This window comes from Dendrobates tinctorius, unplaced genomic scaffold, assembly GCF_039654945.1.
Source record: "Dendrobates tinctorius isolate UK_male_01 unplaced genomic scaffold, ASM3965494v1 ptg000090l, whole genome shotgun sequence".
NCBI classification, from domain to species: domain Eukaryota; kingdom Metazoa; phylum Chordata; class Amphibia; order Anura; family Dendrobatidae; genus Dendrobates; species Dendrobates tinctorius.
The window spans coordinates 11,101,859-11,114,596 of NW_027361758.1; the positions used below are offsets into that span (position 1 = coordinate 11,101,859).

General features: G+C 41.1%; 1 protein-coding gene across 1 annotated transcript in view; it reads left to right on the plus strand.

Moving 5' to 3' along the window:
- The window catches only part of DNAH10 (dynein axonemal heavy chain 10), a 309,396-nt gene that overhangs the window by 193,921 nt on the left and 102,737 nt on the right, over positions 1 to 12,738 (plus strand). The window contains exons 45-52 of the mRNA XM_073586115.1: positions 3,906 to 4,051; positions 4,194 to 4,346; positions 4,488 to 4,748; positions 5,190 to 5,362; positions 5,483 to 5,576; positions 11,754 to 11,921; positions 12,013 to 12,201; positions 12,281 to 12,452. Coding sequence (XP_073442216.1) covers positions 3,906 to 4,051; positions 4,194 to 4,346; positions 4,488 to 4,748; positions 5,190 to 5,362; positions 5,483 to 5,576; positions 11,754 to 11,921; positions 12,013 to 12,201; positions 12,281 to 12,452 — 1,356 coding nt within the window. The remainder of the gene's footprint in view (positions 1 to 3,905; positions 4,052 to 4,193; positions 4,347 to 4,487; positions 4,749 to 5,189; positions 5,363 to 5,482; positions 5,577 to 11,753; positions 11,922 to 12,012; positions 12,202 to 12,280; positions 12,453 to 12,738) is intronic.

Consider the following 12,738-nt stretch of genomic DNA (forward strand, 5'->3'; position numbering starts at 1 on the left):
CTTGCTTAACTGCTCGCAGTGCCTCCTGCAGGTTGAGAGCATAGTCCCTTATACTGTCCTGTGCCTTCTGTTTACAGCCAAAGAACCTCATCTTGATTTCAGCTGCAATGCGGGTGTCAAAGGTGCTTCTCAGCTTGGCCAGGATGTTTGCAACAGTCTCTTTATCAGTGTCCTGCCAGGCTTTCACCTCTCTCTGTGCTGCACCCGTTAGCTGTCCAATCAGGATATTCACTTTCTGGCTTTCAGACAGAGGGTATACTTTAAACAAACTGCACAGTCTCTCTTTAAATTAACTCAGGGTATGTGATTCACCCGAGTACTGCGGTAGCCAGGCCGCTCCCGGTATGTAGGGCATGGACAGCGGCATTATGGGGACCGCTGCGGTGGGCGCTACTCCTTGCGGCACTGCGAGGTTGGCGACGGCGTCCGCCGCTACATTGCTGCTTGGCACAGACATTCTCTTCCCCCCTAGTTAACGTTAGCCAGGGCCGGGGGTTGTGTGAGCTCACCGGCGGCCGCTTCGCAAGCCCGACGATCCGGGCTGTAGGCCTCAGCTCCTCCCCTTCTCGAGCGCTGTCCTCTCTTCCCACGCGGCACTTCATTTCTTCTCGCTCTGTGGCAGGCTCCGCCCATGAAGGCCCGCCCCTCTTTCTTCCCTCGCGCGCCAAGCAGCGCGGCAATGCCTGCAATTGGCGCCAATTTCACACACAGTCTTTTTCACAAGCACAGTCTATGGCATACAGGACCCGGGGGTTACCGGGCTCCGTAATCCTGTTCGTGATGCCAAATTGGGTCGCCCTCCCAGGGCTGTGGGGTACTCGGTACCGGGCCGGTATCAGTGGGATGTGTCACAGTAGCAGTGACCCGGACAGTGGCCCTGGTCGCCCAAGTAATAGGAAAATGTGAATGGTGGAATGTAGTTAGATGGAATAGTTCGTGACGCCACCTGTGGTGCTCGGCAAGGGAGGTGTTAAGCCGACACTGCATGCAGATCCGCAGGGACTGACGGTATGGTGCAGCAAAGATGTAAAATCTCCCCAGAGGCGAAGCTGTAGTCCCAGGGCAGTGTAGATGTGGTTGGCACAGGGATGTAGCGGTGCCGGAAAGGTAGGAAGCAGGCAAGACACAGCGGGGTGCAATTTCTTTACCTTTACTTGATAAATGCAGTCCAGGGTCCTGGTTAGATGGTACCGGAGCAGGCTAGCCTGGAAGCAACTCAGGAATTCTCTCTCTGCAGATAGGCTGTGCAGTCTCCTTCCTAGTGCTTACTTGAGGGATCTCCAGTACTGAGTTACACTGAAGTTCCTCCTGTCAGATGTTCCCAAGAACTCTACTTGTACGGCAGACAACTGTAGCCTGTTCCAGGGACCACTCACTCCTAAGTCCCAGCTCACTATCCGTGTTGCTGTTGTGCCCTCAAGTCTTAGATGGGAGTATTGCATTTACAGCCTTCTACTCCTCTGGTGTCTGTTGCAGGACCGTTAGTATCCGTACAACCGTGGAGACCAGGCTCCAGTTCATGCGCTCTTTACGGGAGATGAGCTCTTCCTCTCAGCTCTATCTCAGCGCTCCTTCCACACGTCTGCACACTTCACCCTCCGAAGACTGACTAACCACTCCTTCCTCTTGGCCATCAGAGAGCACTCCTCCCCTTAATTCCGGTTCAGAGTTCCCCCTGCTGGCCTGGAGTGGAACTGTGTTGCATGCATAGATTGACTGCGAGAGAGACCCATCATTGCCTCCAAGCCTGGCATTACCCTCCCTGGAGGAAGGCAAAGCCACTGTGGCGACCTTACTCCTGGGGGCGCCACATTTGATTTACATTGGGCCATGAGGTTTACAGAGAAATGTTGTTATAGACATTGGCCTCGATTCAGCAGTTTTCACCCGAATTCAGTTGCTTTTACGCCAGTCTTGGTCAGCTCTCTCCACTTTTGAAATTGGCAAATTTATCTTAACTTACATCACAAAAGTTGCTCAAATTAAGGCTAAAATGTTCTCATGTCATTTCTTAAAAAAACCAACAAAGCATTATTCGAATTTAAGGTCAATGAAGAAGTATAAAATATACAAATATAAGTAATGATAAAAGAGACAACCTCTATTTTATAAAAATACCTTTATTTAAATAGGGTAACAATAGTAACACAACACGTGTCCTCTGTGTGAGAAATAGTAAAAATAATTACATATATAATAAAATAAAATAAAATATATAGCAGGCTGGCAATTAATCAATCCATGATATATATATAAGAATAAATTGGTATATATTTATAAAACTCCTCATACAAATATGTAAATAAAAAGGGGGAGAGGTAACAATGTAATCACACAGTGTACATAATCAATAATCAACTGTGATTTTAATACAAAGTGCAAAGTGCATAAATGGTGTAACCATTACATACTATAACCAAGTAAGTGTAAAAAATGCAGTTAAAGCACTTATTGCAGAATGTGGCTTTTAAACAAAAAAAGTGCCAAGTGCAAATGTAAACAACAACCTAATGTGGCCTTTGAATAGTGCCCATGTGCATATATATATGGAATCAATATAATAGGAAGGGGATTGAGAAGTATATATACCTGAAGCACAACCTGTTTCTCTGTGACCGGCAGGCTGTGCTTCAGGTATATATACTTCTCAATCCCCTTCCTATTATATTGATTCCATATATATATGCACATGGGCACTATTCAAAGGCCACATTAGGTTGTTGTTTACATTTGCACTTGGCACTTTTTTTGTTTAAAAGCCACATTCTGCAATAAGTGCTTTAACTGCATTTTTTACACTTACTTGGTTATAGTATGTAATGGTTGCACCATTTATGCACTTTGCACTTTGTATTAAAATCACAGTTGATTATTGATTATGTACACTGTGTGATTACATTGTTACCTCTCCCCCTTTTTATTTACATATTTGTATGAGAAGTTTTATAAATATATACCAATTTATTCTTATATATATATATCATGGATTGATTAATTGCCAGCCTGCTATATATTTTATTTTATTTTATTATATATGTAATTATTTTTACTATTTCTCACACAGAGGACACGTGTTGTGTTACTATTGTTACCCTATTTAAATAAAGGTATTTTTATAAAATAGAGGTTGTCTCTTTTAACATTACTTGTATTTGTATATTTTATACTTCTTCATTGACCTTAAATTCGAATAATGCTTTGTTGGTTTTTCTAAATGTCTTCGAATGGTCTACCATTCCTTTTAGCTGCTGTATAGTATCTATGGAAATAACTATTAGGATACTTATAGATTATATTATTTTCTAGAAAGATATATACAGATATTGCTAAAATCAGGCTATTTTGGTATTATTCATGTCATTTCTTGCGGTTGGTGCCCGCCTCTTATTGAATTTGGAGCATCTTACTCTAGCGCAGTCTTCCTCAAGACTGGGGGTACAAAATACTAGTCTTAATGATTTAGGGCCATTGTGTTAGTAATTGGCTTAATTTTTCATGATCTGTTCATTTTTAATTCAAAAGTATTTCTTAAGGTGTCAATACACCAACGACCGACAGCTTTTCTCTGCTTAGGTCAGCTTTCGTGGACATGTCTTAAATGGGGAGCGTGGACAATACTACTGTTTGACCCTTTGGTTGAAATGCCTGATCCTTCTTTCTCATCATCTTTTAAGGAAAATTCTGTAGACTCCATTTCCGTGAAATGGTTGGCCAGTCCCACCAAATCTAACAAGTTCGACAGATTTTGATCAGAGGAAAAATGCTTTAGCATAGAGTGTCATTCTAATATGCTTTGGAGTGAGATGTCATTTGTCTGCAAGTCAACTTGTCATGATCTCCATATTATCTTGTAAATGCTTGTAACGCACACTATTAAAATAAAAATCATTCTATGTTACCTTTAGTTCCTACGGTGGACACTACACGTACCACATGGTTGTTGGAGCAAATGGTGAAAATTAAAAGACCAGTAGTACTTGTTGGCGAATCTGGTACATCTAAGACAGCTACTACAATGAACCTCTTAAGGAACTTGAACAGTGATACTACGGTACTTGTATGGTCGCCCAGTTAAATAATCACCTTCCCTGCTTCATCTTTTCTCTTTTATTTTTTTTCATATTCTGTAGACATATAATTCTTGCTTAAAAACATCCATTTCCATACAATCTTATGCATTTCTTCCTGGACAGATTCTTCTGACCATCAATTTTTCATCACGTACTACTTCTATGGATATCCAAAGAAATCTAGAAGCCAATGTAGAGAAACGTACTAAAGACACCTACGGCCCACCTATGGGCAAACGCTTATTGGTGTTCATGGATGACATGAATATGCCAAAGGTTTGTGTTCTTTTATCACATTCGTTCCAAAAATTAAGAAGAAGAATACTTTCTTTTAGCTGTTATACTTTATGGAAAAAATAACAAATTTTCTAAAGATGATTCCCTACAAACTAATCCTGCTTTCCATTTTGAATCTAGGTGGATGAATATGGGACCCAGCAGCCAATTGCGCTGTTAAAGTTGCTGCTGGAAAAGGGCGGCATGTACGACCGTGGCAAGGAACTAAATTGCAAGTTCTTAAGGGATCTTGGATTTATAGCTGCAATGGGAAAGGCCGGTGGTGGCAGAAATGAAGTGGACACGCGATTTATATCCCTTTTTACTGTATTTAATGTGCTTTTCCCTTCAGAAGAATCCTTACATCGTATTTACTTCTCTATCCTACATGGACACACAATGGTAACTTCAATGTTGCTTTCTAGTTCACCATGGCTTTATTTAAAGGGAAACTGTTGCAAGTTTTAATTCCTCTAAACCGCCACCATGCCGTTATACTGAACAGTAAAAGTTTTGTACGAATGCTCATAAGTAAGGTGCTCAGAGGTGCGTAATGTAGAAATGAACCTTACAGCATTGCACGCTGTGGGACCAGACGACATGACTCTTCAGCATCATGTTCCTCTCACATGACTCTTCTCCGGTAATTCATGTTGTATGTTGAGCTTTTATATTATGCCTCATCAGACAGATTATACAGGGGCAGCTTTACACTTCCATAGTGTTCAATATAGCAGCTTAGTGGCAGTGGAGGGTCTAAAAACTGGTTTCCTTTATGTGGCGTTTCATGTTGTGTTCTCCATCATTTGTTGTTTGACTTGTTGATCTCTATCACTTCTACAGCTATTTAATGAAGACGTCCAGGCCATTTGTGATAGGTTGACTTTCTGTACCCTGGAGCTCTATAAAATGATTGTTCGGGACCTTCCTCCAACTCCTTCAAAGTTCCATTATATATTTAACCTTCGAGATCTTTCCCGAGTATTTAATGGATTGGTTTTGACAACTCCAGAGAGGTAGGTTTTATTTCCTTATTCTATGTATTTATTGCGTTACATTTTCAGTATGATTCTTTTAAAAATGTACCTATATGGTATATTTCTTTCTGACTTTTTTTGTGTTTTATTAAATTTAAGATTCCAGACAAAGGCAGAAATGGTGAGAGTCTGGAGGAATGAGGCCTTGAGAGTTTTCCATGATAGACTGATCAATGAAAACGATAAGACAGTGGTAAATAACACCTTTATTATCAATTACATTGTGCAATATGGAGTAGTTCTTCCTCTGCAAAAATATTTGACCTATTAACCCTTTCATCACCACACGATTTTCCGTTTTTGCGCTTTCGTTTTTTTTCCTGCCTTTAGTCCAAGGGCCAAAACTTTTTTTATTTTTCCATCCCCATGGCCGTATGAGGGCTTGTTTTTTGTGGGACTTTTGAATGACAACATTCATTTTATCATGTGATGTACTGGAAAGCTGGAAAAAAATTCTAAGAGCGATGAAATTGCAAAAAAAAAAGGTTAATTTCCACAATTGTTTTGGGGGTTTTTTATTTACCATGTTCATTATATGGTAAAACTGACCTGCATATTTAAATCTCCAGGTCAGCATGAGTACGTAGATACCAAACATGTCTAGTTTTTTTTTTTATTTAACCCCTTTCTGTCATGTGACATACTATCCCATCCATGTGCCCTGGGACTTAATTCCCAGGGACGGGATAGTACGTCACAGCGATCAGCGGCGCCCACGTATTGAGCGCTGCTGATCGCGGCCGGGTGTCAGCTGATTATCACAGCTGACACCCGGCACAATGTGTCAGGGGCGGTCACGGACCGCCCCTGACACGTTAACCCCTGGCACACTGCTATCAAACATGATCGCGGTGTACCGGGGGTTAAAGGGAAGCATCAGCAGGGAGGGGGCTCCCTCCGTGCTTCCCTGAGCCCCCCACAGCAGCACAATGTGCAGCGCTGCTGTGGGGTGCTCCATCCCAGCAGGTCCCCAAATCCAAGATGGCGACGGGGACCTTCGGGGGCCTGCAGGGAGCTGGCCTCCTCATGCCTGCAAAGCGCAGGCAAGGAGGAAGCCTTGTGCAGTGCCTGTGACAGATCGCTGATCTGTCACAGTGATCTGTGATGTGACAGATCAGCGATCTGTCACATGACAGGTATGTCCCCCCTGTGACAATGTAATAAAGTTAAAAAAAAAGTGTAAAAATAATTTTAAATAAATCACTAAATAAATTTTAAAAAAAAATTCCCTAATAAATTCATTTTTTGGAAATAAAAAAAAACAAAACAATAAAAGTACACATATTTGGTATCACCGCGTCCGTAATGACCCGCCCTATAAAACTGTCCCATGAGTTAACCCCTTTAGCGAACCCCTTAAAAAATAAAAATAAAAAACGAAGCAAAAAATAATGATTTATTATCATACCGCCGAACAAAAAGTGCAATAACGCGCGATCAAAAAGACGCATATAAATATCCATGGTACCGCTGAAAACGTCATCTTGTCCCGCAAAAAACGAGCTGCCATACAGCATCATCAGCAAAAAAATAAAAAAGTAATAGCTCGCAGAATAAAGCGATGCAAAAATAATTATTTTTTATATAAAATTCTTTTCATTGCATAAAAGTGCCAAAACATAAAAAAAGACCTAAATGAGGTATCGCTGTAACCGTACTGACCCGAAGAATAAAACCGCTTTATCAATTTTACCGCAGGCCCAACGGTGTAAACGCACCCCCCAAAAGAAATTCATGAAATGCTGGTTTTTGTTCATTCTGCGTCCCAAAAATCGGAATAAAAAGCGATCAAAAGATGTCACGTGCCCGAAAATGATATTAATAAAAACGCCAACTCGTCCCGCAAAAAATAAGACCTCACATGACTCTGTGCATCAAAATATGGAAAAATTATAGCTCTCAATATGTGGTGATGCAAAAACTATTTTTACAATAAAAAGCGTCTTTTAGCGTGCGACAGCTGCCAAAAATAAAAACCGCCATAAATAGTAAATCAAACCCCCGTTATCACCCCCTTAGTTAGGGAAAAATAATAAAATTAAAAGACAATGTATTTATTTCCATTTTCCCATTAGGGTTAGGGCTAGAGTTAGGGCTGAGATTAGGGTTAGGGGTGTGTTGGGGTTAGGGTTGGAGTTATAATTGGGGGTTTCCACTGTTTGGGCACATCAGGTGATCTCCAAATGCAACATGGCGTCTGATCTCAATTCCTGCCAATTCTGCTTTGAAAAAGTCAAATGGTGCTCCTTCCCTTCCAAGCTCTGCCATGCGCCCAAACAGTGTTTTACCCCCACATATAGGGTATCAGCCTACTCAGGACAAATTGAAAAACAACTTTTGGGGTCCAATTTCTCCTGTTACCCATAGGAAAATAAAAAATTGGGGTCAAAAATATCATTTTTGTGGAAAAAAATGATTTTTTTAGTTTCACGTCCGGGCGTTATAAACTTCTGTGAAGCACTTGGGGGTTCAAATTGCTCACCACACATCTAGATAAGTTCGGGGGGGGGGTCTAGTTTTCAAAATGGGGTCACTTGTGGGGAGTTTCAATAGTTTAGGTACATCAGGGGCTCTCCAAACGCACATGACACCCGCGGACCATTCCATCAAAGTCTGCATTCCAAAACGTCACTACTTCCCTTCCGAGCCCCGACGTGTGCCCATACAGTAGTTTTATCCCACATATGAGGTATCAGCGTACTCAGGACAAATTGGACAACAACTCTTGGGGTCCAATTTCACCTGATACCCTTGGGAAAATAAAAAAATTGGGAACTAAATGATCATGTTTGTGGAAAAAATACGATATTTTCATGCCTGGGCATTATAAACTTCTGTGAAGCCCTTGGGGGTTCAAAGTGCTCACCACACAACTAGATAAGTTCCTTAGGTGGTCTAGTTTCCAAAATGGTGTCATTTGTGGGGGGTTTCCACTGTTTAGGTACATTAGGGGCTCTCCAAAGGCAACATGACACCCGCAGACCATTCCATCAAAGTCTGCATTCCAAAACGTCACTACTTCCCTTGTGAGCCCTGACGTGTGCCCATACAGTAGTTTTCTCCCACATATGGGGTATGAGCATACTCAGGACAAATTGGACAACAACTTTTGGGGTCCAATTTCTCCTGGTACCCTTGGGAAAATAAAAAAAATTGGTGACTAAAAGATCATGTTTGTGGAAAAAATACGATTTTTTTATTTTCACGCCCGGGTGTTATAAACTTCTGTGAAGCACTGGGGGGTTCAAAGTGCTCACCACACATCTAGATAAGTTCCTTGGGGGGTCTAGTTTCCAAAATGGTGTCAATTGTGTTTTTTTTTACTGTTTTGGTACATCAGGGGCTTTCCAAATGCGACATGGTGTCCGATCTCAATTCCAGCCAAAAGTGTCAAATGGCGCTGCTTCCCTTCTGAGCTCTGCCATGCGCCCAAATAGTGGTTTACCCCCACAATTGGGGTATCACCGTACTCAGGACAAATTGCACAATAACATTTAGGGTACTGTTACCCTTGGAAAAATAAGAATTGAGGGTGAAAAGATCATTTTTGTGGAAAAAATATGATTTATTAATTGTACGGCTGTACGTTATAAACTTCTGTGAAACCCTTGGGGGTTCAAAGTTTTCACCACACATCTAGATAAGTTCCTTGAGGGGTCTAGTTTCCAAAATGGTGTCATTTGTGGGGGGTTTCCACTGTTTTGGTACATCAGGGGTTTTCCAATTGCGACATGGTGTCCGATCTCAATTCCAGCCAAAAAAGTCAAATGGCGCTGCTTCCCTTCTGAGCTCTGCCATGCGCCCAAATAGTCGTTTACACCCACATATGGGATATCAGCGTACTCAGGAAAAAATGCACAATAACTTTTAGGGCCCTGTTACCCTTGGGAAAATAAAAATTGGGGGTGACAAGATCATTTTTGTGGAAAAAATATGATTTTTTAATTGTACCGCTGTACGTTATAAACTTCTGTGAAGCCCTTGTGGGTTCAAAGTTCTCACCACATATCTAGATAAGTTCCTTGGGGGGTCTAGTTTCCAAAATGGGGTCACTTGTGGGAGGTTTCCACTGTTTAGGTACATCAGGGGCTCGCCAAACGTGACATGGCGTCCGATCTGAATTCCAGCCAATTTTGCATTGAAAAAGTCAAACGGCGCTCCTTCGCTTTTGAGCTCTGCCATACGCCGAAACAGTGGTTCCCCCCACATATCAGGTATCAGCATACTCAGAACAAACTGCACAATAACTTTTGCAGTCCAATTTCTCCTGTTACCCTTGGTAAAATAAAAAAAATTGAACCTGAAGTATTTTTTTTGTGAAAAAAGTTAAATGTTCATTTTTTTTTTAAATATTCAAAAAATTCCTGTGAAGCACCTGAAGGGTTAATAAACTTCTTGAATGTGGTTTTGAGCACCTTAAGGGGTGCAGTTTTTAGAATGGTGTCACTTTTGGGTATTTTCTATCATATAGACCCCTCAAAGTGCCTTCAAATGTGATGTGGTCCGTAAAAATAAAATGGTGTTGCAAAAATGAGAAATCGCTGGTCAACTTTTAACCCTTAACTTTCTAACAAAAAAAAATTTTGGTTCCAAAATTGTGCTGATGTAAAGTAAATATGTGGGAAATGTTACTTATTAAGTTTTTTGTGTGCCGTATCTCTGTAATTTAAGGGCATAAAAATTCAAAGTTGGAAAATTGCAAAATTTTCAAAATTTTCACCAAATTTCCATTTTTTTCTCAAATGAACGCAAGTTATTTGAATGAAATTTTACCACTAACATGAAGTACAATATGTCACGAGAAAATAATGTCAGAATCACCGGGATCCATGGAAGCGTTTCAGAGTTATTACCTCATAAAGGGACAGTGGTCAGAATTGTAAAAATTGGCCTGGTCATGAACGTGCAAACCACCCTTGGGGGTTAAGTGGTGAAAAATTTTGGAAATTTGAAAGAAAAAACAAATTTGCATACCGTATGTTGCCATTTTCCAAGAACGTTTTAATTTTTCAGGATATTGGGCTGTGTGATGGCTTATTTTTCGTGCCCTGAGCTGACATTTTTGTTGATACTATTTTGGGGTAGGTACTATGTTGTGCTCTCCTCTTATTGCATTTTATTGCTATGTTGTGGCAGCCAAGTAAACCCTAATTCTGGATTTTTCATTTATTTTTTTCTCGCTACGCCTTTACCAGTCATATTAATTTATTTTATTTTTTGATTGATTGGACTTTTACAATTGCAGCGATACCAAATTTGTGTATTTTTTTAGCTTGTTTTATTTTCAATGATGCAAAAGTGGGGGGATTTGAACTTTTGTGTTCTTTTTCATGATGAATCTGCAATTGTCAGATCACTTGTGCATCAGCCTTGCTATGTATAGCAGAAATCACACTCTTCTATGAATACCTAACACAGGACGATCGCAATGACAGGCGTTTGGTTCTTATTAAACCCCTTGCTGTCATGATAACCCATTGGCGTCCTGCAATCACATGAAAAGGACGCCGATGGCCTGGATGAATGACGCACTTCCAGTCGGTGCATGTTAAATCCCGCTGTCCATGATTGACATTATTTAACTGGATAACAGCCAAACCGGAGCACAGCTCCACCTGCGGCTGTTAAAAGCACATGATGGCAGATTAAATCAGTCATCATGTGTGGGGAAAGATGTTGGCTCCTATTGTGAGCCCGTATCAAAGGCAGGGACATGGTCTTTGATGTAAATTTACATCCCAGTCTCCGACTTCCTGCTTTGCTGCGGGTGGTACACTACTGAAGATTGACAGTTCAGATCACTGGCTTTGTGGCACCACTGGTCCGAGCTGTGCTTTCTCCCAGGCTGCAAGTAGAGGCAGCTTTGCCTGTCCAATATGGGAGAAGAGCAGAGGGACTGAAGCTGCTCAGATCTTGTATGGCCAGTTTCAGGCTGTAAAACTTAGAGCCTGCTTGCACCTCATGCTTCTTTGCTATGTAACAGACCTGGCTTTGCCTGCAGGGTAGCCGGTAAGCATGACAGCGAGCTGTACTTTGTAAATTTAAAAGTACTGTTCTTGAGAAGATTTCCAATAAGGCCGGGATTACACATGTGAGGAATACGGCCGAATCTCGCATGTTAATACTCGGCACTGCCGCCGACACTCAGGATCGGAGTGTGCGGCTCCATGTATTGCTATGCGGCCGCACGCTCCACTCCTGAGTGCCGGTGCAGTGCCGGGTTTTAACATGCGAGACTCGGGCGTATTCCTCGCATGTGTAATCCCGGCCTAAGAGGTAAATTGCAAAGTTTCTTGTTTTTACAAACGCTTTTACCCATAAATTTTACCCATTTATTACGACCTATTTAAGTTTGTTTTTCATTTTCCAGGTACAAGGTCATATTCAAAGTCTAATTGAAGAACACTTCAAAGCTGACCTAGATAATGCAATGCGAGACCCCATTCTTTTTGGGGACTACAGAACAGCAATGAATGAGGGGGAGCCGCGAGTATATGAAGACATCCAAGATTATGATGCAGCTAAAGCTCTTATTCAGGTAAAAGATGCTCCAGCTTTTGTCAAACGTATGATACATATGATCCCACATTTCTAATACAGTTTATGTTTCTGTCTTTTTTCCCCACTAGGAAATCCTGGAAGAATATAATGAAAGTAAAACCAAAATGAACTTAGTTCTTTTTGATGATGCACTTGAGCATTTAACTCGAATACACCGCATTATAAGAATGGATCGAGGTCACGCTCTGTTGGTTGGTGTCGGAGGCTCAGGAAAGCAGTCACTTGCTAGGCTTGCAGCATTTGCTGCTGGATATGAGGTTTGACAGTATTTCTATAGAAGTTTACAGTTTATTTTCAGAGGCATCAGATTGTAAAGAATTCTTATCTTTCCATTAGGTTTTTGAAATTGTCCTAAGCCGTGGATACGGAGAGAACAGTTTCAGGGAAGATTTGAAGAATCTCTATATTAAGCTTGGTTTGGAGAACAAGAAGATGATTTTCTTGTTTACAGATGCACACGTGGCAGAAGAAGGGTTTCTGGAACTTATTAATAACATGCTAACGTCCGGTAAGCAGTTGCCAACTTTTATGGAACAGTATACTTGGCTACATATGCAGTCACGAAAAAAACTAAGTACACCCTCTTTGAATTCTATGATTTTTCTTATCGGGACATACGGTAATTAAAAAAACATCTGATCCTTGTAAGGCCCTAAAATGAGGTAAATACAACCTCAGATGAACAACAACACGGACAAATTACACTGTGCCATTATTTATTTAGCAAAAGCTAGGCCAAATGCAGAAGTATTACTTGAAAATGTAAGTACACACTTACTATAGGAATTAAAGGG